Source organism: Tursiops truncatus, chromosome 1 (assembly GCF_011762595.2).
Source record: "Tursiops truncatus isolate mTurTru1 chromosome 1, mTurTru1.mat.Y, whole genome shotgun sequence".
NCBI classification, from domain to species: domain Eukaryota; kingdom Metazoa; phylum Chordata; class Mammalia; order Artiodactyla; family Delphinidae; genus Tursiops; species Tursiops truncatus.
This window is the reverse complement of record NC_047034.1, coordinates 54,532,082-54,559,586: the sequence shown is the minus strand read 5'-3', so window position 1 is coordinate 54,559,586 and position 27,505 is coordinate 54,532,082. Positions and strand designations below refer to the sequence as shown.

The 27,505-nt window shown below is 43.3% G+C and overlaps 1 protein-coding gene across 1 annotated transcript in view; it reads left to right on the top strand.

Moving 5' to 3' along the window:
* Positions 1–27,505, top strand: part of TNN (tenascin N) — a 52,833-nt gene that overhangs the window by 10,624 nt on the left and 14,704 nt on the right. Inside the window, exons 6-11 of the mRNA XM_033854910.2 lie at positions 6,665–6,928; positions 10,299–10,562; positions 18,165–18,428; positions 21,795–22,058; positions 23,791–24,054; positions 25,272–25,535. Coding sequence (XP_033710801.1) covers positions 6,665–6,928; positions 10,299–10,562; positions 18,165–18,428; positions 21,795–22,058; positions 23,791–24,054; positions 25,272–25,535 — 1,584 coding nt within the window. The remainder of the gene's footprint in view (positions 1–6,664; positions 6,929–10,298; positions 10,563–18,164; positions 18,429–21,794; positions 22,059–23,790; positions 24,055–25,271; positions 25,536–27,505) is intronic.

Here is a 27,505-nt window from a genome sequence, read left to right as displayed (position 1 = left end):
TATGTGTCTTACCAACATGAAAATAAAAGACACAATAATTTCTAAGGTCAGGAAGCACTCTCAAACCTGGCTAGACAATTAATGTAAGGGGGAAAAAAAATCTCTCTTTTCTCCAGGTGTTTTGCATTCCATGAGATGGAAAAACACTGGCATATAAGAATGGCATAAGCATGTGCAGGGAGGAAATGGCACAGTTCAGGTATTTTCCATTTAACGAGTCACTCAGTGGAACTAATACCATGAAAGTGAAAGGGTCGATTGGAAATGCTCACCCTGTTAACATACTCAAAGCGCGCTGAAAGGCACTTCTAGAAAGGCAAGGCTTTAGAAACAGATCAGTTTCCGGAGAAGCAAGCACCGGCCAGGCCAGTGTCTCCAGGGAGAAATGTCCCTGAACTCCTCCATCAGACTGTCACAGCCACTTCACATCAAATGACAAGAGAGGCAGGCCCCTAACGAAGAGGTGATGCTATCCCTTTTTTCTTCATTTCTCCATCTGTAAAATGAAAGGTTGGACTAAATGCATTTCAAGTCCCTTCTCTTATTTTTTTTTATGATTATGATTTTTTAATCATGTCTGTAAGTCATGCCTTTCCATGGTAAGTCTAAAACAAAGGACCGCTTGCTTTGTTATAATTTCCCACGCTCCCATGCACAGCAGAGCATAGAGCCTAGCATATTCGCTTAACAATTTTCTCAGAACTTTTCCCCTTAGACTATGTTATGAAATAGAAGTTTTGGCAACTCTTATTATCCTTTTCGCTTTTTATTGCTTCCCAAACACAATGCTTCATTTTGAAATGGCCCAGCCCCCAAAACGTTCCTTCTCAAACGCCTTCATGTTTCAAGATGAGCTCCTGTCAACACTCAGAACTCCTGTCTCTCACAGCCTCCCCACACATACACCCAATAGCTGAAAAACAATGAGGATCTCTAGCATTTGTGTGTTCTAGGTACCGTGGGGCTTCATAAACATTATATTCGATCCTTCTAAAAGCATTGTAAGCATTATTATTCCCGTTTCACAGGTGAGAAAATTGAAGCCTACAAAGTTTAGGAGATTCAGAGTGAACTAGTGAATGGCATTTGAATTTAGGTTCGCTTTCCAGAAGCAAAGCTAGAGGATAGCAGGAAGGTGGGTTGATCTCTTTGCGTACATTCTCTACAAATGGTGCCTTTTGAATAATGTTATTGCCACAATGAAAAGCAGTAGAGGAGACCTGAGAAAGCATAGCTACTATAGTCCAGAGGCACCTCTTCCGTGAACTCACCTTCAAACCAGTAGCATAGGCCCTGTCCCCCATCTCTGCCTCCAAACCCATAATATCCTCATGGATTTCAGACCTTGGTTGTTCCATTTTCCACTACGCCACCTGGGTGACTCACAAGTGGCCGTTGTGAATGGAGAAGGCTGTCCCTAATGCCTGTGGCCATGGGTTGGAGTGTGGACCCGTGCTGTTGGGTTTGCCAGCATAGACTGAGGACAGCCGTGCCCTACCCAGTCCTGTGGTGAATCTTGTTATAGAGTGGAATAATCTTTCCTGATGTGTCTAGAGCTCTTAATTAGCCTTTTCTGTATCCTCAGTTTTGTAAATTAAATCTCTGACACAGGGCTTACCTTTATTCCAATACATGCACTCAAAAGTGAATCCTACCTATCAAGCCTCTTAAATCTTGTTTTAAATCTCCCTAACCTCAGTGGCCTTGAGAAAGGTCCCACCGGGGCAGCTGGTGTCCAGCAGGTGGGAAGTTGCAGCCTGAGGAGGAAGTTGGGGCTGGGGTGGCAGGGCCTGTCTCCCAGTTGAGGCTGCTGCTGGGACTCCTGTAGGATTTGGCCAGCTGCTGCAGCTACCAGAAGGCTTTGTTCCACGGCAAAAACTATTTATGATCCTCACATTCCTTCTCGGCAGAGAGGGGGGTTTTGGTCCTGCTAAGCTGGCTTCTTCCAATGATGTGGCGTATTGTGCGGGGTCACAATATCACTGAGGCTTTCCTTCTACATCTGTATCTTGGCGTCTGATTCCCATCCTGCAATTTATCAAAAAAAAGAGCAGCTCTTTGAAGAGCCTCCTACTGACTTAAGTTGTTGTTGTTGTTAGGGAGTTGAGAGAAAAGGGGCAGGGAGTCCTGAGTTCCAGGCTGGCCCAGCCTCTCACTGGCTTTATGGGTTTGGAGAAGTCCCATCTCCTCTCTGGGCTTGGTCTCTGTAACCCTGACATGATGTGATTCTATTTTTCCTTCCTACCTTCTCACTCTTCATAGCCAAGATGTCTTTTCCTGGTTCTCCTCCATTCCTGGGGGTTCTGGGACTATTGGCGGGGGAAGGAGCTTCAGGGCTGTGTGTCAGAAATCAGGCCTTGTGTCAGATATCTATACTCTCCTGAATTGGTTCCCATAATCACTGGTGGCAGCTTATCCCTGTTCACCCAAGTGGGATGGACTGGCCTCAATCCATAGAAAGTGATGGAAAGACAACATTCAGTTTCTTCTTTGAGGGTCATTCTCTCATCTTTCTGATCTCTGCTTTCCTAGATGTTAGAGTGTTATAGTGGCTGCCACAGAGCTAAATTGTGTAATCCCCAGAGGTAGCCCCTCATCTCACGTTCATTCCTATGTGCTTTTTATCTCTAAGAAAAGGTGTGTTACATAAGCTTACTTTTTGCAAATAACCTACAAAACTCTAATGTGTCTAAAAAACCAACTGCCATTGATTGACCACATACTATGTGCCAGGAGCTTTTCATACATTACTCTATCTAACCTCATAATAATAACATAATATTTCCTCCATCCACCCAGCTGGATGTGATGGATCTTGAGAGGGCTGCACACACAGGCAGCCCTGACCCTTCAAAGCCATGGACCTGTGCTGAGGGTTCTGGCAGCCGTGGTGGCACGCACTGATCTGGGGCAGGGAGTGGTGGTGGGAGGCACTTCTGGGGCTGTGGGTTGTACAGATGTGGGAGAGGATGAGGGCCAGGGACTTCAAGAGGCAGGACTCTCTGGGTGTTCCCCATCTTCACTTTTCCAGTCCAAATGTCCCCACTCCCAATTTGGTACCAAGTTCCCCCTATTGACATATCACCATTGGAGGCTCTCTTCATTGCCTCCCTGTCATGTGCAGAATCATGCTATGCACAGAAAGGGGCAATGGGATGAGGTGGGAGTCCTCTCCCCTGCTGTGTACACTTTTTCCTGAGCATCCTCTTAGAGCCTACTCGAGCCCCCAGAGGCCCAGGACATGGCCCTGTTAGTGTCTGTGTTCTGACTGCACTGCCCTTTCATCCCAAGAGGCCCACTCTACCAAATGGGTATGAGGTATGCCCGGACCCTGTCTCCCAGAGGCAACAGTCTGGGACCATTTCCTCTTTCTAGTTGCCACTCCAAGTTCCAATCCACTAGTGCTTCTGGGTTTCAGGTTGCAAGAAATTTTCAGGTCATACTTTATCTATTTTATTTGTAGTTTGGTATTATCATTCTTAGTAGTAGTCGTAGTCCATAAGAAGAGGCCGATGGTAGTGCCACTTAGCCTATGGTGGTATAAGGTGGAAATGTGTAGTCTTTGGTAGATAGGACTGGGTTCAAATCTTGGCTCTACCAGTTAATATGTCCAAAAGTAAACCCTTGGTCCCATTCCTCTCCCTAGCTTCTACTGAAAACCCTGCCCTCCCTCAGATCTCCCCATCTCTGTAAATGGTCACTCCTTTCTGCAAATTGCTAAAGACCCAAACCAACAAGTCATTATAGCCCACATCAAATTCATGAGCAGATTCTGGCAGCTCTGTCTTTGAAATCTCCCCAGCCCACTTTCATCTGCCACAGTTGTCCACGTTCCTGTCATCTCATACATAAACTGTTGTAGCAGCTTCCTAGGTGACCTCCACTCTTGACCTGCAATAGTCTGTACTCTCTGCAGCAGCCAGAGGGGTCCTTTTATAAAGCAAGTCAGATCATGTCATTCTCCTGTGAAAACCCCCCAGAAGCTTCTCATCTCATTCAGTGCAAAAGCCAAGTTGTCACAATGACTTTCAAAGGCATCTATTTGCCTCTTCACCTCATTGGCCTCACCTCCAGCCACTCGACCTCCTCACTTACTCTGTCCGGATGCACTGGCCTCCTGCTGTTCCCCAAGTACGTGGAGCAGGGTCTTTGAACTTGCTGCTCCCTCTGCCGGGAATGAGGTTGCCCAGATTGCATGTGGCCCAATGCCTCATTTCATTTCAGTCTTTGCTCAGCTGTTACCTTCTCACTGACTTTCCTTCTAAAATCACAAATATCTTTTGTTCCTCACTTTCTAATTCCTTTGCCTTGCCCTATTGGGCTTCCCAATACTATCCCCACTTGTTTATTGTCTGGCTCTTCCAGGAGAACGTAAGCTCCCTGGTAGAGAGTCTTTATTCTCTTCATTGCTTATATTAGTTTCCTAGGGCTGCTATAACCAAGTACCAACAACTGGGTGGCTTAAAACAGAAATTGAGTGTCTCACGGTTATAGAGGCTAGAAGTCTGAAATCAAGGTGTCAGCAGGGCCACGCTCTCTCTGACAGCTCAAGGTGTTCCTTCTTTGTCTCTTCCAGCCTCTGGTGTTCGTTGGCAATCCTTGCATTCTTTGACTTGTAGACGAAGCGCTGCAATCACACGGCTGTCTTCTTCCTGCGTGTCTTCATCTTGTCTTTCCTTGTATGTGTCTGTCTCTGTGTCCAAATTTCCCCCTTTTATAAGCACAGCAGTCATATTGGATCAGGCCCACCCTAATGACCTCATTTTAACTTGATTATCTCTAGAAAGACCCTATTTCTAAATGAGGTCACATGTTGATGTACTTCGGTTTAGCACTTAGATATACCTCTGCAAAGGGCGGAGGACACAACTCATAACACTGCTGAGTCCCCAGCTCCAAGTAGGCACTCAGTGATTGTTTAAAGAAAGAATGAGTCAGGGACTACCATTTACTATCTGTGTGACCTTGGGCAAATTATCTAATCTCTCTGAGTCTTGCATATAATTAGTGATCTAAAAATGGTAACCATTATTAATTTCCCCAATTAGTACATGGAGAATCTGATAAATGCCTTATGTTGTTGCCATGAAGTCTGCTTAAGTAATGTATGAAAAGCACCTGGCACTTAATATGTGGTCAGTAAATGGCAGTTGATTTGTTAAATAAAATATGCACTGTCTCTGGTGATGGAATGTATTTCATTTCCTTGCACACAAATAAAACATGGCCACTGTGCTTAAGAAAGGTGCATTGTAGCTGTTGTTAAAGAATGTAGCTATGTAAAGTTGTAACATCTCTGCTGGAAAACTCTTGGCCAAGAGAACTACAACAAGATGGGGAAGAAGAAAAATGCTTAGGTTTCTGAGAATAAGAGACTTCTTTGTGTGTCTAACCAAAAGGATCCCGATCTATTTGTAAGTAGGGTTCTCAGGGCAAGCATCTTTATTAGTGACCTTGATGGATGCACTCAGATGGTTTGCAAATGATAAGAAGCTGGAAAGGAAAGTGGCCATGTTGGATGAAAGACTAAATTATAAATGGAATCCATAAGGTAAAATATAACAAGGATAATTGGTGGATCCAGGGCATGTATTATATGCAAAAAATGGGGGAGATGTAGCTTAATGTGAAGGTTCTCAACATCTGAGGTACATCAGAATAACCTGTAGAGTTTTGCATACTTGTTTTTAAAATAGAGATGTCAGGGCGTATTTCAGACATGCTGAAGTAGACCCTCTGGTGGTGGTACTTAGTAGGTGTCCAATGTTGGCAAAGGTTGAGAGCCCCTGGGGTAACCGGGACAAGTATGAAAAACTTAGGGATTTTTCTGAGACTGTGGGATGAGGCTATGTTATTGGGGGGTAAAGTGTCTGGGACATGGAGGGCATTTTGTTCTGGGTTGGTGCTTCTAGAATATAAAGTCTGCATGAGCAGGGATTTCTGACTATTTTGTTAATTGGTGATTCCTGAGTGCCATTACATGGCCATGGCATGGGATGGATGCTCAGTGAATTGTTGAATGAATGAGCTAAGTTTTGGGAATTTTTCTCGAAAAGGAAAAGACAAGAGCATGTTTAGATATAAGTGCCAGGTCTAGAAACTCTAAGTTGGAAGTTGGGAAGTTAATAATACAAATTTATAACATAATATAGTATGATATGATATAATATAATTGTTTTTATAAGTTGGAAGTTGATAATATTAGTTTATAATATAATATAATATAATTAATATAATACTTTTTAACTTATAAGTGCATAAATTAGCGAGGTGAAGCTGTTTGATTAAAGGAGAATTAGGAAGGAGAATGAGAATTATTCTTGAACACTTGCTGGATGGTCTCCAGGAAGAGGAATTAGGTGTATTCTATATGCCCACCAAGGGTAGACATACTCAAAGGAGTAATACTTTAAGTGGCCACACTTGGAGGAGTTTTCTCTAATGTGCTCATTGATTATAAAATGGAAGTCCATCAGTAAGACCTTTCTCAGCTTAGGGTTCAAGCAGAGGCCAGTTGTCTACCTGTCACAGATGATGGAGAGGGCCTCTTGCATTGCATAGACTATGGAACCAGGTCACCCAGATGCACTCAATCTTGAAACATTTGTGATCTTGACCAGCCAGATCCTTCTCTACTTTTTCTTTCTCATATATTTTTATGAAGAGATTGATAGTCCAACCAATTTGGTCACTGATCGAGTGACAGAAGACACAGCGATGGTCTCCTGGAACCCAGTCCGGGCTGTCATTGATAAGTATGTGGTGCGCTACATCTCCACTGACGGGGAGATGAAGGACACAGCTGTGTACAGGGAGCAGAGCAGCACCGTCCTGATGGGCCTGAAGCCAGGAGAGGTGTACAAAGTCTACGTGTGGGCTGAGAGGGGCAACCAGGAGAGCAAGAAGGCCGACACCAAGGCCCTCACAGGTAACAGAAGGATGGGAGTCTTCACTCATTCTTACTGTCTCCCATCTCTAAAGAAACAGGTTTCCTCATGGCAAGGAGAAGATTGATTTTTGAATCAGGAGGCTGATGCCCACCTAGCATCAACTTTTTCGTTTGCAGGTGTGTGGGTGGGGGGTTGCAAAGGCAATTTCAAATTTCATAATTATGAATTTTTTCCTTTTTAACCTCAAGCAAAAGAGACCATCCTTTTTATTTGATACAGAAGGTCATACTTATTTGGGTTGGAATTCCATATGCAACTCCCTTGGAGTAGAGGAACACTTTCTAATTTTCATTTTTTGGACATTAAAACTCAAAACATTGGGCTGACAGTGAATTTGAATGCTCATCTCAGTTTGCAGTGACTGTACAGGCATGTTGCATGTAATCTGGAGCTCTCTTTCAGACCATGGAAATGGTTTGCCTCCTGAGTCAACATTTACCAAATGTACCAATTCTGACTTGAAGCTTTCAGAAAGTGTGAGGGCTCCCTTACTCCATCCAGTTGTTCTGCTCAGCTGGGGCCTGCGGGTGTCCTGAGGCTGCATGGGGGTGTATCCCAGATATTCCTTCTGCTTAAAACCTCCTCTGGCACTGTCCCTGAGTTCAGAGAAGCCTAATCCTGGAGTCCACTTGAAGTTCCAAACACTTGACAGGAATCATAGAAAACAATTCACTTATTGATTGGCCTTTTTTGTGGACACTTAGTGTAGAGACTCTCAGAGAAGCTGATAATTGGTTAGGAATATGGTTTCAGAAGCTTGACTGTCCAAGTTTTAATCTCAGCTCTAACATTTACTAGCTGAGTGATTTGGGGCAAGTTGCTTTGCCTCTGTTCCTCAGATTCTTGTCTGTAAAATGGGGCATATGAATGTCTACATCACTGGGTTAGTGTGAGGGTTACATGAGTTAATTCATGTAAGTGCCTGACATAGAGAGTGCTACATAAATGATAGTCATGCTTATTTCTTAAAATGTGTCTTAGTCTGTTCGGGCTGCTATAGCAAAATACCATAGACTGGGTGGTTTAAATAACAGAAATTTATTTCCAGCAGTTCTGGAGCCTGGAAAGTCCCATGATCTGGGTGCCAGTTGGTTCACTTATTGGTGAGAGCTCTCTTCTTGGCTTACAGATGGCCACCTTCTTTCTTACATGGTGGAGAGAGGAAGTTCTGGTCTCCTCTTCTTCTTAGGAAGGCACTAATCCCATCATGGGGGCCCCCATCCTCATGACCTCTTCTAAACCTAATCACCTCCCAAAGGTTCCACCTCCAAATACCATCAAATTGGAGGTTAGGGCTTCAACATATAAACTTTTGTGGGGGGACACAAACATTCAGTGCACAGAAATGTTAATCTGCATTTGACCTTGAAGCACTTTGTGTTGCATAGCCTCCTGGGGCCAGATGGGCCTTGTCTCCTCCAGGGGAAGGAGAAGTTGACAGTAAGGATGGTGAGACCTAGTTTGTTTAAAGTCGAGGTCAGGAAACCTTCTGTAAGAGGCCAGATAGTAAATATTTTCAGCTTCGGGGACCATAAAGTCTCTGTTGCAACTGCTCAACTCTGCCATTGAAATGAGAAAACATCCATAGACAGTATGGAAATGAACTAGCATGACTGTGTTCCAATAAAATTTGATTTATAAAAATAGGCAGTAGGTCAGATTTGGCCCATGAGCTCTAGATTACCAGCTCCTGGTTTATATTACACACGGCCCTCCATTCACTAGGATTTTGAGTGCTATGAAAAGAAAGAGCATGTGGGTCAACCTTTTTAAGACAGTGGAAGTTGGAATGGAGAAGAGACTTCCCCTTTCTCAGGTGGGCATGGTGCAAGGAAAGCACCCCAGATCACGGGGAGCCACTGGGGTGTGGTATTGCTGGGGGTGTCAGGCACAGAGCTAGGCTCTGGGGGTACAAAGGTAAAAGCACAGTTTGTGCTCATATGGCATTCACAATCCGGTGGGTAGAGGAGACAAGTGAAAAAGACAAAGTGCAGTGAGTTATGTTCCAGAGCAAACAAATAACCCTGGAATATGGGAACCTGAAAAAAAGTGGGGTTTAGAGGGGTCATGGCAGCCTATAGGAATAGGTGACCCCTGAACGGAATCTAGAAGGATGTGTGGCTGTTAGCAGTGGGAGCAGCATATGCAGAGACCTAAAGGTGTGGGAATATGACAGGTTGGTTTTCTGTCATGTCTTAATATACACTTATGTTAACAATGTCATCTTTAGTGGTGTTTATGGTGGGTAGGTCTGTGAGGGTGTGCAGTAGGGAAAGATGAGGCTGGGGCGTTGAAGCCAGCATAGAATCCCCGGGTAAATTGTTTGTCCTTTCATGTCAGCTGTCTGTGTGTCTTTCATGTCAGGTGTCCTGTGCTCCTTCTAGCAAGGCCTCCCTTGGCTGTGTATCCCACTGACCTGGCCTGGCCGAGCTGGCAAGTGATGGTGCACAGGTTTGAAATGCAGCTGCTATCACAGAAAGCTCAGTTTTTCAAGGAGGTGGTTTTTGAAACATGATCATAAGGGCATGCTAATCATTGCACCCAATTCCTTGTTTTTTTGACTTTTTAAGAGTTTATATTTTTGAGGAGAAAGTGATGTTTCATACCTCAAGTGACATTAGTAATAAAAAAGAGCTCATATTTCAGCACTTACTGTGCAATATCTCATGTACTATTCACCATAACCCAGAAGTAGGTACTGATAGTTCCTTCTTTGTAGAGATGAGGAGACCAAGACTTAAGCTATATAGTTTGTCAAAAGTTAGCAACCAGGAAATAGTGTAGCCCACGTTTCAACCCAGTTTAACTGCCTAGAAACCCAGACAGAAAATCCCTACAAGTAGGATTATTTTTATCAGCCTAGACCTCAAATACCTTCACTTTAAAAGTCTCCCATTTCTCTGGCCTCAGACATAATGTTTTATATGGAAAGAACTGACAGGTCCTACTTCTGGGCTATTTTTCTTCCAAAGGAAAATATTAGAGCGGATGCACAGATTTATTGAAATATAATTGCTTTCAGGTACAAGGAGCCAGGAACGAAAGGAGTATATTCTGTAAACCCAGGGTAAAGGAGAAATTTGTATATGAAAATGAATTCTTTTTATCCAAAGGCAACTTGTGGAAAAAGTTTATACAGTTGAGACTGAATATTGGCTTCGTCTGAATGCAAATAGCTCATTCTTGGAAATTTCAGACCACTTGCTTAATTAAACCCTAAAGTTATCCAAGCCATTGGCATATAACAGACTCTGAAATTTGTTGAGGTCATCATTTTGGTTGTTTGTGTGCTGGCCTTTCACGAATTACAGAGTTGGCAAATGATACACTCCTTCATCTCTCTTAAAGAAATTGACAGCCCGCAAAACCTGGTGACCGATGGGGTGACAGAGAACATGGCCACCGTCTCCTGGGACCCAGTGCAGGCCGTGATTGACAGGTACCTGGTGCGCTACACATCTGCTGACGGAGACTCCGGGGAGGTTCCGGTGGGGAAGGAGAAGAGCAGCACCGTCCTGACTGGCCTGAGGCCGGGCGTGGAGTACACAGTACACGTGTGGGCCCAGAAGGGGGACCAGGAGAGCAGGGAGGCCGACACCAAGGCCCTGACAGGTAATGGAACATGCATCATCCCTGTGTCACTGCTAAGCTGATGTCCATCTAGGTTGGTTTTCCTTCTCTGACCTTGGCTGAAAGGGAGGCTCAAGGATGATTAGGCTGGTATCCTTGCATAGTAAATTGTGTACCCCTTTCTTAAATAGAATGGCTTCTCTTAGAATGCATAGCTTGTTCTATTTGGTTAAAGACCAAAGCTTGCTCTTTAAACATTGACATTATTGCTCATTGTCATTTGTTCTCTGCCTGTGCACCTGCTTTGTTTTTAATGCCTAAAGGCTTCCCCTTCATAAAGAATAAATATGAAGAAAGCACAAGTAACTATCATGCTGAGGGATGGTTGATCCAAAACCAAATTTGCTTCACTCCTCACTGGTTTAAAACCTTTCTATGAAAGACCTACAATAACAAACCCAAAACAATTAAGAAAATGGTAATAGGAACATACATATCGATAACTACCTTAAATGTAAATGGATTAAATGCAACAACCAAAAGACACAGTTGGGCTGAATGGATACAAAAACAAGATCCGTATATATGCTGTCTACAAGAGACCCACTTCAGACCTAGGGACACATACAGACTGAAAGTGAGGGGATGGAAAAAGATATTCCATGCAAATGGAAATCAAGAGAAAGCTGGAGTAGCAATTCTCATATCAGACAAAATAGACTTTAAAATAAAGACTATTCCAAGAGACAAAGAAGGACACTACATAATGATCAAGGGATCAATCCAAGAAGATGATATAACAATTGTAAATATTTATGCACCCAACATAGGAGCACCTCAATACATAAGGCAAATGCTAACAGCCATAAAAGGGGAAATCGACAGTAACACAATCAGTAGGGGACTTTAACATCCCACTTTCACCAATAAACAGATCATCCAAAATGAAAATAAATAAGGAAACACAAGCTTTAAATGATACATTAAACAAGATGGACTTAATTGATATTTACAGGACATTCCATCCAAAAACAACAGAATACACTTTCTTCTCAAGTACTCATGGAACATTCTCCAGGATAGATCATATCTTGGGTCACAAATCAAGCCTTGGTAAATTTAAGAAAATTGAAATCGTATCAAGTATCTTTTCCGACCACAACACTATGAGACTAGATATCAATTACAGGAAAAAATCTGTAAAAAATACAAACACATGGAGGCTGCACAATACACTACTTAATAACCAAGAGATCACTGAAGAAATCAAAGAGGAAATCAAAAAATACCTAGAAACAAATGACAATGAAAACACGATGACCCAAAACCTATAGGATGCAGCAAAAGCAGTTCTAAGAGGGAAGTTTGTAGCAATACAGTCCTACCTCAAGAAAAAAGAAACATCTCAAATAAGCAATCTAACCTTACACCTAAAGCAATTAGAAAAAGAAGAAGAAAAAACCCCAAAGTTAGGAGAAGGAAAGAAATCATAAAGATCAGATTGGAAAAAAAAAGAAATGAAGGAAACAATAGCAAAGATCAATAAAACTAAAAGCTGGTTCTTTGAGAAGATAAACAAAATTGATAAATCATTAGCCAGACTTGTCAAGACAAAAAGGGAGAAGACTCAAATCAATAAAATTAGAAATGAAAAAGGAGAAGTAACAACTGACACTGCAGAAATACAAAGGATCATGAGAGCTTATTACAAGCACCTAAGGCTTGCTAAAATGGACAACCTGGAAGAAATGGACAAATTCTTAGAAAAGCACAACCTTCCAAGACTGAACCAGGAAGAAATAGAAAATATAAACAGACCAATCACAAGCACTGAAATTGAGACTGTGATTAAAAATCTTCCAACAAACAAAAACCCAGGACCCGATGGCTTCACAGGTAAATTCTATCAAATATTTAGAGAAGAGCTAACACTTATCCTTCTCAAACTTTTCCAAGATATAGCAGAGGGAGAAACACTCCCAAACTCATTCTATGAGGCCACCACCACCCTGATACCAAAACCAGACAAAGATGTCACAAAGAAAGAAAACTACAGGCCAATGTCACTGATGAACATAGATGCAAAAATCCTCAATATAATACTAGCAACAGAATCCAACAGCACATTAAAAGGATCATACACCATGATCAAGTGGGGTTTATCCCAGGAATGCAAGGTTTCTTCAATATATGCAAATCAATCAACGTGATTAAACCGTATTAGCAAATTGAAGGAGAAAAACCATATGATCATCTCAATAGATGCGGAAAAAGCTTTCGACAAAATTCAACACCCATTTATGATAAAAACCCTCCAGAAAGTAGGCATAGAGGGAACTTACCTCAACATAATAAAGGCCAAGTATGACAAACCCACAGCCAACATCATTTCAATGGTGAAAAACTGAAACCATTTCCTCTAAGATCATGAACAAGACAAGGTTGTGCACTCTCACCACTAGTATTCAACATAGTTTTGGAAGTTTTAGCCACAGCAATCATAGAAGAAAAAGAAATAAATGGAATCCAAATCAGAAAAGAAGAAGTAAAGCTGTCAGTGTTTGAAGATGACATGATACTATACATAAAGAATCCTAAAGAGGCTTCCAGAAAACTACTGGAGCTAATCAATGAGTTTGGTAAAGTAGCAGGATACAAAATTAATGCACAGAAATCTCTTGCAGTCCTATACACATTCATCATTTTTCAATGGTGAAAAATCTGAAAGAGAAATTAAGGAAACACTCCCATTTACCATTGCAACAAGAAGAATAAAATACCTAGGAATAAACCTACCTAAGGAGACAAAAGAGCTGTATGCAGGAAACTGTAAGACACTGATGAAAGAAATTAAAGATGGTACAGACAGATGGAGAGATATACTATGTTCTTGGATTGGAAGAATAAACAATGTGAAAATGATTATACTACCCAAAGCAGTCTACAGATTCAGTGCAATCCCTATCAAACTACCAATGACATTTTTCACAGAACTAGAACAAAAAATTTCAGAATATATATGGAAATACTAAAGACCCTGAATAGCCAAAGCAATCTTGAGAAAGAAAAACGGAGCTGGAGGAATCAGGCTCCCTGACTTCAGAGTATACTACAAAGCTACAGTAATCAAGACAGTATGGTACTGGCACAAAAACAGAAATATATATCAATGGAACAGGATAGAAAGCCCAGAGAAAAACCCATGCACATATGGTCACCTTATCTTTGATAAAGGAGGCAAGAATATACAATGGAGAAAAGACAGTCTCTTCAATAAGTGGTGCTGGGCAAACTGGACAGCTACATGGAAAGGAATGAAATTAGAACATTCCCCAACACCATACACAAAAAAACCCTCAAAATGGATTAAAGACCTAAATGTAAGTCCAGACACTGTAAAACTCTAGAGGAAAACATAGGCAGAACACTCTATGACATAAATCACAGCAAGATCCTTTTTGACCCACCTCCTAGAGAAATGGAAATAAAAACAAAAACAAATGGGACCTAATGAAACTTAAAAGCTTTTGCACAGCAAAGGACACCATAAGACGAAAAGACAACCCTCAGAATGGAAGAAAATATTTGCAAACGAAGCAATGGACAAAGGATTAATATCTAAAATATACAAGCAGCTCATGCAGCTCAAATCAAAAAAACAAACAACCCAATCCAAAAGTGGGCAGAAGACCTAAACAGACATTTCTTCAGAGAAGATATACAGATTGCCAATAAACAGATGAAAAGATGCTGAACATCACTAATCATTAGAGAAATGCAAATTAACAGTACAATGAGGTATCATCTCACACTGGTCAGAATGGCCATCATCAAAAATCTACAAACAATAAATGCTGGTGAGGGTGTGGAGAAAAGGGAACCTTCTTGCACAGTTTGTGGGAATGTAAATTGATACAGCCACTATGGAGAACAGTATAGAGGTTCCTTAAAAAACTAAAAATAGAACTACCATATGACCTAGCAATCCCACTACTAGGCATATACCCTGAGAAAACCATGATTCAAAAAGAATCATGTACCATAGTGTTCATTGCAGCTCTATTTACAATAGCCAAGACATGGAAGCAACCTAAGTGTCCATTGACAGATGAATGGATAAAGAAGATGTGGCACATATATACAATGGAATATTACTCAACCATAAAAAGAAATGAAATTGAGTTATTTGTAGTGAGGTGGATGGACCTAGAGACTGTCATACAGAATGAAGTAAGTCAGAAAGAGAAAAACAAATACCATATGCTAACACATATATATGGAATCTACAAAAAAAAAAAAAAAAAGGTTCTGAAGAACCTTGGGCCAGGACAGGAATAAAGGCGCAGATGTAGAGAATGGACTTGAGGACACGGGGAGAAGGAAAGGTAAACTGGGACGAAGTGAGAGAGTAGCATTGACATATATACACTACCAAATGTAAAATAGATAGCTAGTGGGAAGCAGCCGCATAGCACAGGGAGATCAGCTCGGTGCTTTGTGTCCACCTAGAGGGATGGGAAAGGGAGGGTGGGAGGGAGATGCAAGAGGGAGGAGATATGGGGATATATGTATATGGATGGCTGATTCAATTTGTTACACAGCAGAAACTAACACACCATTGTAAAGCAATTGTACTCCAATAAAGATGTTAAATAAATAAATAAAGCCTTTCTGTGGTGCTTATTTTTGTTTCTGCTCTTTGGATGAGCGTTTTATGCAGAAATTATAACGTTTTATTAGCTCAAACTAAGCAAATGTCTAGTCACTTTTAGCATCCAATATGTATCATTTTAGTAATTAAGACGTCTACATCCATGTACTTGTACATACTTTATGTAACTTTAAACCTGCTCCTCTCCATCAGCTTGGGCCATTTGTGGGCTAACTGCCTGCCGTTGAAGGGGGCGTGCTCGGCTTCTCTTGTATTTCCAGTCTATTCTTTAAGCACTGTCCTTCCAGAGTGCTAACTCGAGTTCCTGACCCATTTATGTTTGGTACGTGGGAGGTAAGGGGTGTCGGGAGGAGGAGAGGTGAGGGATCTTGCTTGACAGTAATAGTCACAGCTGGCTTGGGTCTGTCATGGGGCCTAACAAGGGTTAAAACTAACTTTTCCTTCATGGAACACTTCCTTGTGTTCTTCAGAGTCACCTTATCTGTCCTCTTTCACTGTAGTGATTCTGTAGATACATGCATGTCTCCTACTGGTCTCCTACTCCCCTCTGCCCATACATCTGGGGGTGCCCTCCAGTGCCCTTCTCTGGTGAGGCGTGAGGTGAGCCCACCTCACCCCTCTGGGTGATCCTCTTGGACAGCTTCTAAAACAGTCCCAGGTGGGCTTTCCTTTCTTCAGCCCACATCTGGTCCATGGGGAACACACACGCATCCTTTGTCCATGCAGCCAGATGTATGGGTCTGTTGCAATGCTGCAGCCTCTTGTTGCTCTGCAGCAGCAAAACCAGCTGTTTTCTCACCTCTCAGATATTTTAGGCACATGTCAGACACCAGCCCACGGTGTTCCCCAAGCTTTGGGCAGGGTTTCTCAACCTTGGCACTGTTGATAATTCTTTGTTGCAGGGGTCTGTCTTGTGCATTGTAGGATGTTTAGCTGCATCCCTGACCTCTACCCATTTGATGCCATGAGCCTCCCCATTCCACACTGAACTGAGAGAACCAAAAATATCTTCAGACATTGCTGATCACCCCTGGTTGAGAACTTTTGCTCTGGAGTATATATAAGCAGCTCTGTAAGGGATCCCATTGCAACTGCTTATTCGAGGCTTGGCTCTCACCCATGGGACTCACGGTATAACTCTCTCCAAAGAAATCCACTCTTTTAAGTCCCACCTGTTTGTACTCTCCAGCCTCTTTCGTAGTCTGGAGTTGGTTGGTCAATCAAAGGTCACAAAACTGTTGGTCCTGCCTTGGCTGTGGGCCCTCAGGTTGGAAAGTAAATACCAATTTTCTTGGGGGTCACAGCCTAAACCAAGATAAGAATAGTCCCACTTGAACATACTGTTGCATATATGTGATAGGACCTTAGGGTAATGGCTTTTGCAGTGAACTATAGGCATACCTCAGAGATGTCGTGAGTTCGCTTCCAGACGAACACAATAAAGTAAACATCACAGTACAAAAAGTCACATGAATTTTTTGTTTCCCAGTACATATAAAAGTTGCATTTACATTGCACTGTATCTATTAAGTGTGCCATAGTGTTATGTCTAAAAAAGCTTAATTTAAAAATATTTTATTGCTAAGAAATGTTAATCATCATGTAAGCCTTCAGCAAATTGTAGTAACATCAAAGATCACTGGTCACAGATTACCATAACAAATAAAATAATAATGAAAAAGTTTGAAATATTATGGGAATTACCAAAATGTGACACAGAGACACAAAGTGAGCCAATGCTATTGGCACATGCAGAATGGTGCCAGTAGACTTGCTGGATGCAGGGTTGCCACAAACTCTCAATTTGTAAAAAGTGCAATGTCTTTGATGCATAATAAAGAGAAGCACAGTAAAATGAGGTATGCCTGTATGTGGAACAAAGAAACGCTATTATTTTCTTGGTGAATACATATTCTAACACCTTCCCTGTGTGTAGTATGGAGGAACATAATCCTGTACATTCATAAAATATCAACAAACTGATATCATCTAAAATAGCTTATGGTCTTTGGGCATCCACTCTGTGCCAGGAGCTGTCATAAGGGGCATGTTATTAACTCACATAATACCCATCTCTACAGGGTATACACTAATATTATTTCTGCCTGCCTTTTTTTCCTATAAGCACTGTGATACTTTAATATTTTCAAGGCCCCTTTCTTCTTATTTATTTGTTTATTTATTTATCTTTGGCTGCATTGGGCCTTCATTGCTGTGCACGGGCTTTCTCTAGTTGCAGCGAGTGGGGGCTACTCTTCGTTGCGGTGCGCAGGCTTCTCATTGCGGTGGCTTCTCTTGTAGCAGAGCACGGGCTCTAGGCACACAGGCTTCAGTAGTTGTGGCATGCAGGCGCAGTAGTTGTGGTGCCCAGGCTTACTTGCTCCGCGGCATGTGGGATCTTCCCGGACCAGGGCTCGAACCCGTGTTCTCTGCATTGGCAGGCGGATTCTTAACCACTGCACCACCAGGGAAGCCCTCAAGGCCCCTTTCTACATGACATTTTTTGTCTTGGTTTTCAGAACTACTCAGAGAGATATGTACAATAACTATTAACAGCTCAATGTTACGAATGTGGAGAAGTGAAGTGCCTTGCCCAAGTTCACAAAACAAGTTAGTAATGTTTGAAATGAGATGCATGCATGGAACATTAGTTCTCGAAGGAATCTTGGAGTCCATCCAACCTGAAGTCCAGATTTACAGATCAAGAAACTGAAGCCCAGCCAGAGGCAGCAGAGTTGTCCAGGGCCACAGCTCTTCTGACTCTGGTCCTACTGTTCATTCTGCTGTCCTGTTCTGCCGCCTTGAAAACCCACAAGTCCAGATGTAGAAAGAGATCTACACCCACGAAACAACTGAAAACTGACACGTGAGATAGGAAGATTCTAAGAAGAGGAAGCTGCCCCAGCCCAAACAGCATGGCCACAAGGTCTCACTCTAGTAATAGTGTTTATTGATCCTCATTTTCCTTTCAGACATTGACAGCCCCAAAAACCTGGTGACCGACCAGGTGACAGAGAACATGGCCACCGTCTCCTGGGACCCAGTGCAGGCCGTGATTGACAGGTACCTGGTGCGCTACACCTCTGCTGAAGGAGACTCCGGGGAGGTCCTGGTGGGGAAGGAGCAGAGCAGCGCTGTCCTGACGGGCCTGAGGCCGGGCGTGGAGTACACGGTGCACGTGTGGGCCCAGAAGGGGGACCGGAAGAGCAGGAAGGCCGACACCACGGCCCCGACAGGTAACGGGAGAGAAGAGAAAAGCAAAGTAGGGTGTTTACTGTGGGCTGATCTACTGCTGTTGAATTATGGCCCTGCTGCTTTTGTGGCCCATGACCTCAAGGACTGTAGACTATTTTAGGAGAGTTTGCTGTAAAAAAAACTCTGTTCACCTAAAGAAAGAACAAAGCACAGTTATGGGCTCAGTACTGAGCAGTTCCAGGAATGTCTTAAAAGTGTTTTCCAAAGCCTGTGTTTTTAATCAGTTATAGGAAATCATAGGGAATTAGGTAAAGCCAATATAAAATTCTTAAAAACACTGGGTTAAAGTACTTTTTTGTGGCAAGTTGTTTTATTTTTTACTTAATATATGGTGCTTAGTTTAAAGGAACAAGTGTTACCCTTGGCAGCTGGAGCTCTGTGTTCATTTCAACATGTAGCTAAATTATTATTTTTTTTTTTTTGCGGTACACGGGCCTCTCACTGTTGTGGCCTCTCCCGTTGCGGAGCACAGGCTCCAGATGCGCAGGCTCAGCGGCCATGGCTCACGGGCCCAGGCGCTCCACGGCATGTGGTATCTTCCCAGACCGGGGCACGAACTTGTGTGCCCTGCATCGGCAGGCAGACTCTCAACCACTGTGCCACCAGGGAAGCCCCATGTAGCTAAATTTTAATGAATATTTATAAGTGCCAGGCCTCGGCTACAGCAGTGAACAAAATAAATACGTTTCCTACTCTCTTGAAGTCCAGTGGGAAAGACAATCAACAAGCAAACACATTTATAAGTATAAATTATAATAAGTTCTATGAACAAGATAAACATGGTGTAGGTGTAGAGAATAACAGGGCAAGGATGGAATGGGGGAGCAATAGTTAAGATACACATTGACAGAAACACCCAAATAACCGTGGCTTAAATAAGAAAGAAGTTTACTTCTCTCTTGTGGAATGGTCAGAGTGTAAGGGACCAAGGCTGATAGGGTAGCTCCATGGTACAGGAGACCTATGCTCCTTCCGTATTGTTGCTCAGCCATTCCTAGGGAGTTGCCTGCATCTACATGGTCATCACCTATCCTCACTCCAACCAGTGGAAAGGGGTAATGGAAAGGGAAGAGCATGACTGCACTGCACACATCACTTCTCACATTCCACCGGCCAGATCCAAGACACAGTGCCAGACCTCAGTACAAGGGGGCCTGGGAAATGAAGTCTTTAGCTGGAGGGCTGTGTGCCCAGCTTACAATTCTGTTCTACTATCCCACCCAAAACAGTGGCCACTAGCTACATGTGGCTCTTTAAATTTTTTTTTTTTTTTGCGGTACGCGGGCCTCTCACTGTTGTGGCCTCTCCCATTGCGCAGCACAGGCTCCAGACGCGCAGGCTCAGCAGCCATGGCTCACGGGCCCAGCCGCTCCGCGGCATGTGGGATCTTCCCGGACTGGGGCATGAACCCATGTCCCCTGCATCGGCAGGTGGACTCTCAACCACTGCGCCACCAGGGAAGCTCTAAATTTTAATTAATTAACAAAAATTTAAAAATTATTCCCTCAATGATACTAGCCACATTTCCAATAGTCAGTAGCCACATGTGACTAATTGCTACTGTATTGGGCAGTACAGATTATGGACTATTCCCATCGTTGCAGAGAGATCTGTTGGGCAGTGTGCTTGCAGAGGAAGGGGAGAATGTGTATTGGGGAAAACTAGCCATTTTGGGAAGAATATGTGTGATGGTCCTGAGCTGGAACAGCATGAGATGGTTGAAGAACTGAAAGGAGGCTGGTGTTGCTGGAGCATTGAGGATGGGAGAGAGAGTGGCATGAGACGATGGGGGAAGGAAGAAGGGTCAGATCATACAAGACCACACGGTGCTTCAAAGAGGGAGCGTGCTACACTTATTAGAAGAAGAGTGGCATGATGCGATATTCATTGTTAAACAGTTATTCACGCCAGAGGAGAATAAATGGAAGAGATGATAAGTGTAGAAGGGGGAAGTTTAATAAAGTCGGGGGAGAGGTGGTGATGACTTGGACAAGTGTGATGGCAGTAGGGATGAGAAAAGGGGATATCTGGGCACATATTTGGGAGGCATAAATGACAGTATTTGTTGATGGATGAGGTGTGGGACAGGAAGAAAGTGAGGGACCAAGTATGACCTGTGTTCTGACTTGAGTAACATGGATGATTGGGGCATCATTTTCTGAGCGATAAATAGGTTTGAGGAGGAACGTTAAGACGTTTAGATATTTGAGCTTGAGATACTCATGAGATTCCTTGGTTAATTGAGTGACTTATTTATTGATTCAACAAGTATTTATTGAGTGTCTAATACATGCTAGGCAATGTGGTGGATATGCTGTTGTAGATACAAGTCAAGGGCTCAGAGTTGATACATACTGGGGAGCTGTGAGCATCTGGCTGGGATTGAAAGCTGTGGACATGGGTGAGATCACCTGTAGGGAGAGAGGAAGAGAGGAAACCTTGGGCACCCTGACATTTCAGGCTGCTGATGAAGGAGACTGAAGAGGAGGAGTTAGGGGTTAGGAGAAACCCAGGGGAGTGTGTAGTCATGAAAGCCAAGAGCCGAGAGTGTTTCAAGGCAGAGGGAGTGGCTCAGCTCTGACAAATGCTGCTCAAAGGTCGAGCAACGCGAGGATGGCAAGTGTCCATAGGATTTGGCAACATGGAGCTGTTGGTGACCTAGACTAGCAGTTGTAGTGCTGTGCTGTAGAAAATGCCAAGCTTCATTGAGCTGAGGAGTGAATGGGAGGAGAGGAGTGAATCTGAGATATGCAGACGGTTCTCCTGAGAAGCTTGTCAGTTGAGCAGGGGGATGAGAGATCTAGAGCTTGTTTGTCTGGGAATAATGGTAGAGGAGGAGAGATTGATGCTGCAGGTAAGAGGGTAGGTGAAAGGGAACAAAGGCCTTGAGAAGGTGGGAGGGCTCAAAATTCAGAGGAAACTCGTCTAGGTTTTAACACAATAAAACAGTTGGATCTTGGAGTCTTCATTTCGCTGGGTCTCCCTTCTCCTCCTCTTTTATACAAGAGAAGAAGCTTGAAAGATGTAACTTCTCAGCTCTCAAATTCTGTGAAACAAAATAGCTAGATACCATGGAGATAACAAAAGAGGTTGTTTCAGTCTCCATTTGGGTGGCTTATCTTGTTGCTCAGGAGATTTTTATCACGTGGGAACTAGAAGGACAGAAAATTTCCATGTTGATAAATTTGGAGAAGATCTAATTCCTTCCTGTTTTAATATCCAATGGCTTGTTTCCCTGGAAAATGTTTTCAATGGAATTGTATCGTTAATAAAGATAACGTGAATGATGATGAGGAGGTGGGATGTCCCCGCTTGGCTCTAAAATTCAGCCTTTCCTTTTTAAAAAGAAATCGACAGCCCCCAAAACCTGGTGACCGACCAGGTGACAGAGAACACGGCCACCGTCTCGTGGGACCCAGTGCACGCCGTGATTGACAGGTACCTGGTGCGCTACACCTCTGCTGACGGAGACTCCGGGGAGGTTCCGGTGGGGAAGGAGCAGAGCGGCGCCGTCCTGACGGGCCTGAGGCCGGGCGTGGAGTACACGGTGCACGTGTGGGCCCAGAAGGGGGACCGGGAGAGCAGGAAGGCCGACACCAAGGCTCCAACAGGTAATGGAGCATTGTTCTTTGAAAATGTAAGCCCTGTTATACTGTCTATGGCAGGTCAAGTTTTGTTTTTCTGTTCTAAAACTGGCAGAATTGATGATTTATGGAAGAGCAGGATGGTAGACTCCTGTCAAACCACACACCAACCCTCACTCTGTTTTTACACATTATGTCATAATGAAGAGCTCATACTTGGCCTCGCACTTTGATCTTGTGAAGGTAAATGGTGATTGGTTTTATCCACCGACCGTTCCTCCAATTGTATATTTCCTTTGTGATCAATCATTAAATATTTCCTCTTGAAAGGGAAGAAATAAAAAGAAACCACATGTTGGGATCTGTGAGCTAAGTACTTTAGGAAAATGGCTTTTGCTGTAATCTCTTTGGAACAGGGAGGTGTTATTGCTGTCTTAGTGGATAAATCCTCTTTGAGTACTGTGTGCTGTGTTCTGAGGATCCTAAGCTTGCATTTTTATACAGTAATGGTTCATACTTTGTAAAGTTCTTTTATCTCTGTTTCCTCATTTTTTAAGAACAGACTTACTGAGTTATAATTTACATACTATGAAATCTACCCTTTTAAAGTGTGTAATTCAGTCATTTTTAGTATGTGCAGAGTAGTGCAACCATCACCACTGTCTAATTCAGAATATTTTCATCACCCCAGAAGCTAACCCCATACCATTAGCAGTCTGTCCCATCCCTACTTCCCCCAGCCTTAGGAAACTACTACTTTCTATCTCTAGAGATTTCCTTATTCTGGACATTTCATATAAATAGATTCATATAATATGTGGCCTTTTGTGACTGGCTTCATTCACTAAGCATAATATTTTCAAGGTTCATCCATGTTGTAGCTTGTGTCAACATTTCACTTTATTGCTGAATAATATTCCATTATATGGTTATAATACATTTTGTTTATCCATTTGTCAGTTTATGAGCATTTGGGTTGTTTCCACTTTTTGGCTATTATAAATAATGACGCTACAAGTTTTTGTGTACAAATTTTTGTATGGCCATATGTTTTCAATTCTTCTGGCTATATACTTTGTAGTGGAATCCTGGGCCATATGGTAATTCTATGTTTAACTGTTTGAGGAGCTGCCAAATTGTTTCCAGAGCGGTGGCACTATTTTACATTCCTACCAGCAAGGAATGAGAATTATATTCCTCATTTAGTTGGTACTCAGAGGACTTTGTTGGGATGGGTAGAGCAAGAATCAATATGCCCATTTTACAGTTGAGAAACCTCAGATACAGAGAAGTGAATGATTTCTACAGTTCACAAAGTTAGCTGATGATTCATGGAGTCAGATTTGTGGAATATTCATGGAATATTATGGTACCTTAAAATCTGTTTGGCAAGGCCCACATTTTACAAATGAGGAGTGGAGACCCAGCCAGAGGCAGCAGAGTTGTCCAGGGCCACCGCTGGCTGATGGCAGAGCTGGGCCTAGTTCCCTGGCTCCAGCCCAAGGCTCCACCTGCTCCTCCACTCTGCCTCTCAGGCTGGGACTGGATTGTAGCTCCTGTGACTCTGACCTAGTGCTCATTCTGCTGTCCTGTGCTGCCTCCTTGAGGATCCAAGAGTCCAGCTGTGGTGAGATCTACGTCCATGAAGCAACTGAAAATCCACAAAGGAGATGGGAAAACCATTAGAACGGAGGCTACCTCACCCAAGAAGCATCGTCTCACTTTTTGGTGCTTATTAATAGTGCACTTTTCCTTTCAGACATTGACAGCCCCCTAAACCTGGTGACCGACCAGGTGACAGAGAACACAGCCACCGTCTCCTGGGACCCGGTGCAGGCCATCATCGACAGGTACCTAGTGCACTACACCTCTGCTGAAGGAGACTCCGGGGAGGTCCCGGTGGGGAAGGAACAGAGCAGCGCCGTCCTGACGGGCCTGAGGCCGGGCGTGGAGTACACGGTGCATGTGTGGGCCCAGAAGGGGGACCGGGAGAGCAGGAAGGCCAACACCACGACCCCGACAGGTAATGGAGCATCTTTCTTCGGGAACATAAGCCCTGTCCTGTTACGCCTACGGCTGGTCATGTTTTGTTTTCCTGAACTCACACTGGCAGAGTTGATGATTTATTGAAGAGCATGACGGTGTTCCTTCATCATAGACTACAAGCCATCTCTTATTTCCCTTTAACTTTACAAGTCAGGTCCACCTGGCAGTCTCCAAGCTACAAGTCTGCCATGACTGCATGGTATGTCCAGCCACTGTTCCTCTGAATGTGTGAATCTTTTGTTCAGTATTGAGGGTCTCCTATTGAGTTTGTGATTGGAAACAGGAAATGAATTGAAATGTCATTAATATTAATCATAATATGTTCAAAATTCAACTTCAAAAAAGTAGACTTTATATCCACCAGAGTGAGTAGTTGTATGTGGTTTACTTTACTGTAAATGAATCATATGATAATTCTAGTTTGGAGGATAAGAGTAATTTCTATGTTATGCTCTTTTTCTTAATTGAAGTATAGTTGATTTACAATATTGTGTTTTTTTCAGGTATAATTTCTAGGTTATATTCTCATTTTATTGTGAAAGAGATGTATGATCATATGTCTGTACCATGATTTAGCCAGCAAACCATCATTACAAGTGAATCTATATATGCTAAAGGATATTAAAACTCGATTTTAATTTTGCTGATTTGTTTAACAACACATATTGAGCATTTTCCATGGGCCCTTTTCCTTACTAGGCAGTGGGAACCCCGACGGAGTAGAATACAGCCCTCTTCCTCTGGGAGTTTACATTTGCACCTGGCTAGTAGAATCTTCTTGTATGAAATGGGAGGTCTTCGTTGACATGATGCTAGAAACAAAATTATCAATATTAGCTGCTTGTGAGCAGAGACCATGTCTTCTTGAACTGGACCCTGCACCCTGCCTGGTCCCATGCCTTACATCTAGTGGGTGTTTTGACGTATGCTTATTAAACGAAAAAAGAAATTTGTTTTGCTAAACTCTTGGTAGAGGTAAGAGTATAGATGCTTAGACTTTGGTCTACTGTGCCTTCTCTTTGAGGAGTCAAAGTCTTCCTGGGGAGAGAAGACATATGTCCATGATGCAGTTAGAGCATGCAAGATGGAAAAACCACAAAACATGAAAGGGTGTCACCCCAAGAAAAATGGCTGTGAGCTTCCGCACTCTGGGGCCTATAAATAGTGCATACTGATCAGCATTTTTCCTTTCAGACATTGACAGCCCCCAAAACCTGGTGACCGACCAGGTGACAGAGAACACGGCCACCATCTCCTGGGACCCAATGCACGCCGTGATTGACAGGTACCTGGTTCGCTACACCTCTGCTGAAGGAGACTCCGGGGAGGTCCCGGTGGGGAAGGAGCAGAGCAGCGCCGTCCTGACGGGCCTGAGGCCGGGCATGGAGTACACGGTGCACGTGTGGGCCCAGAAGGGGGACCGGGAGAGCAGGAAGGCCGACACCACGGCCCCGACAGGTACTGTCAGGGACGACGGGGGGGCATCAAACTCTTCACTCCTATCAGGAAACAGTCTTCCTCCACATCGGCTGGGGAGGGGAGCAGGGAACACAGTTTTTCACCTGTGGGCATTCTTCAAAGTGCTTCCCTTTTCACCTTTTTAAGGTAATGTATGTTGACAGGACAGTTCAGATGAAGATGAAAGAGTGTAGAGGAAGTGGTGTGAAAGTAAGACTGTGTAACTCTTCAAGATGGCTGTGCAAAAGGCAGCCTCCCTTCCTACCCCGCCTCACCCAGCCCAGCTCCCAGACTCTCTGCCCTGGCTATGAGAACCTGGCTGGGCCTCCGTTTAGGGAGGAGGGAGGCAAGGAGCCTCTTCTGCTTCCATCTCCAGACTGGGGGCAGTGGTGGAGCATCTTTATCCCCTTACTACAGTAGGCGACCAATGGGGCCTGGACTGCTTGTCTTTTCTGTGCGTGATGAGGCCCCTGGTGTCGCCGAGCATCACCACGATCAGGCCTCAGAGGGACCTGACGGGATCACTGAGCCCACCCTGACATCCGTGGGCCTCTTTAGACAGTCTGGGCAAGGCCGTCCCCTGTGTGGCCGAGTATGCCATGCGTGGCCACTGGCATTAGAAGTGCCTTGATTCCTTTATTATTTTTGTTAGTTGCAACGAACAGAAGTTTTTAATCAAAAAAGTAATACATGCTGATAGTAAAATTTTTCAAACTAAACAAAGATATGCAGAAAGAAAAACTCTTGTCCACATCCCAGTGCTGACATCCAGTGCCGCTCTCCCTAGGCAACCAGCACCTTCCTCCTTCCTTCTCCCCTCCCCTTCCCTCCTTTCCTCCTTCCCCTCTCTCTCTGTCTTCCTGTCTCTTCTTCTTTCCTTTATTCCTTCCTTCCACTCTTCCTTCTTCGTCTTCTCTTTGCTTCACTTTCCCCATTTTTAAAGACAAAAATATTTCCTCTTTCTACTTTGCAGAAATGTGGAAATAACTAAGACGACATCTGAAGTTCATAACCCAGGGATGGGTGGGCAGTCAAAGAGGTGGCAGAAACCAACTTGAGATATTTAAATAGTTAAGGTTTTGCTTTGATTTTGAAAGCAGGAAATTCAGTTTTTCCGTGTGATGGATGGAAGAAAATCCATACCAGATATTATGTTTTAGAAAGTCACACTAAGCTGATGTTACAGAAGCTCAAAATTTGTCAAAATATCCTAATTCAAAGCGATAGCTGCCTGATTTCTATTAAACTACTGCAATCCAGTTCTCAGCTGAAATGCTACTGGGTAGAAAATAGCTTGGAGACAACTTTTTTGGAAACTTCTAAATTAAAATCACCTCCTATGATAATGATTTTTCAAAATGGAAATTTCCATTCATATCTTGTTTGGTTAAAAGAATCTGACCAATTATTGTGGTGTTGACTAGAATGTTTGCTGAGATTTAGTTTTCCTGGTCTACAGTGCACACACGCACCCACACTTTCCCTCTGGTGTTTGAGTGGGAAAGTGCATAGGAGCCAGAAGAAATCTCTGGTTTTCCTACATCTCTACTACCCTTTCTTCCTTTCTCTCCTCCTTTATACAAGCACCTTCCCCGCTTCCCCATTCTGTACAGGGTATGCATTTTAGACTGCATACTTAGTTATATAAGGCATAGAACTTTATTTATTTATTTAATTTTTTATTTTTGGCTATGCCACCATGGGGCTTGTGGGGATCTTAGTTCCCTACCAGGGATCAAACCTGGGACCCCTTCTGTGGAAGCATGGAGTTCTAACCACTGAACTGCCAGGGAATTCCCCAAACTTTATATTTCTATACCAACTTAATTTCCATCATAAGCTCCCATTCTGCTGGTTATTTGGAAATCTCAGGAAACTTAGTGTCAGGCTCCTTCCCCAGGGCTGTATGTAAGGTCTTGGGTGGTTTTCCAAGGCCAGGGAGTCCCATCCAGTATTTCGGTCATCCTTCT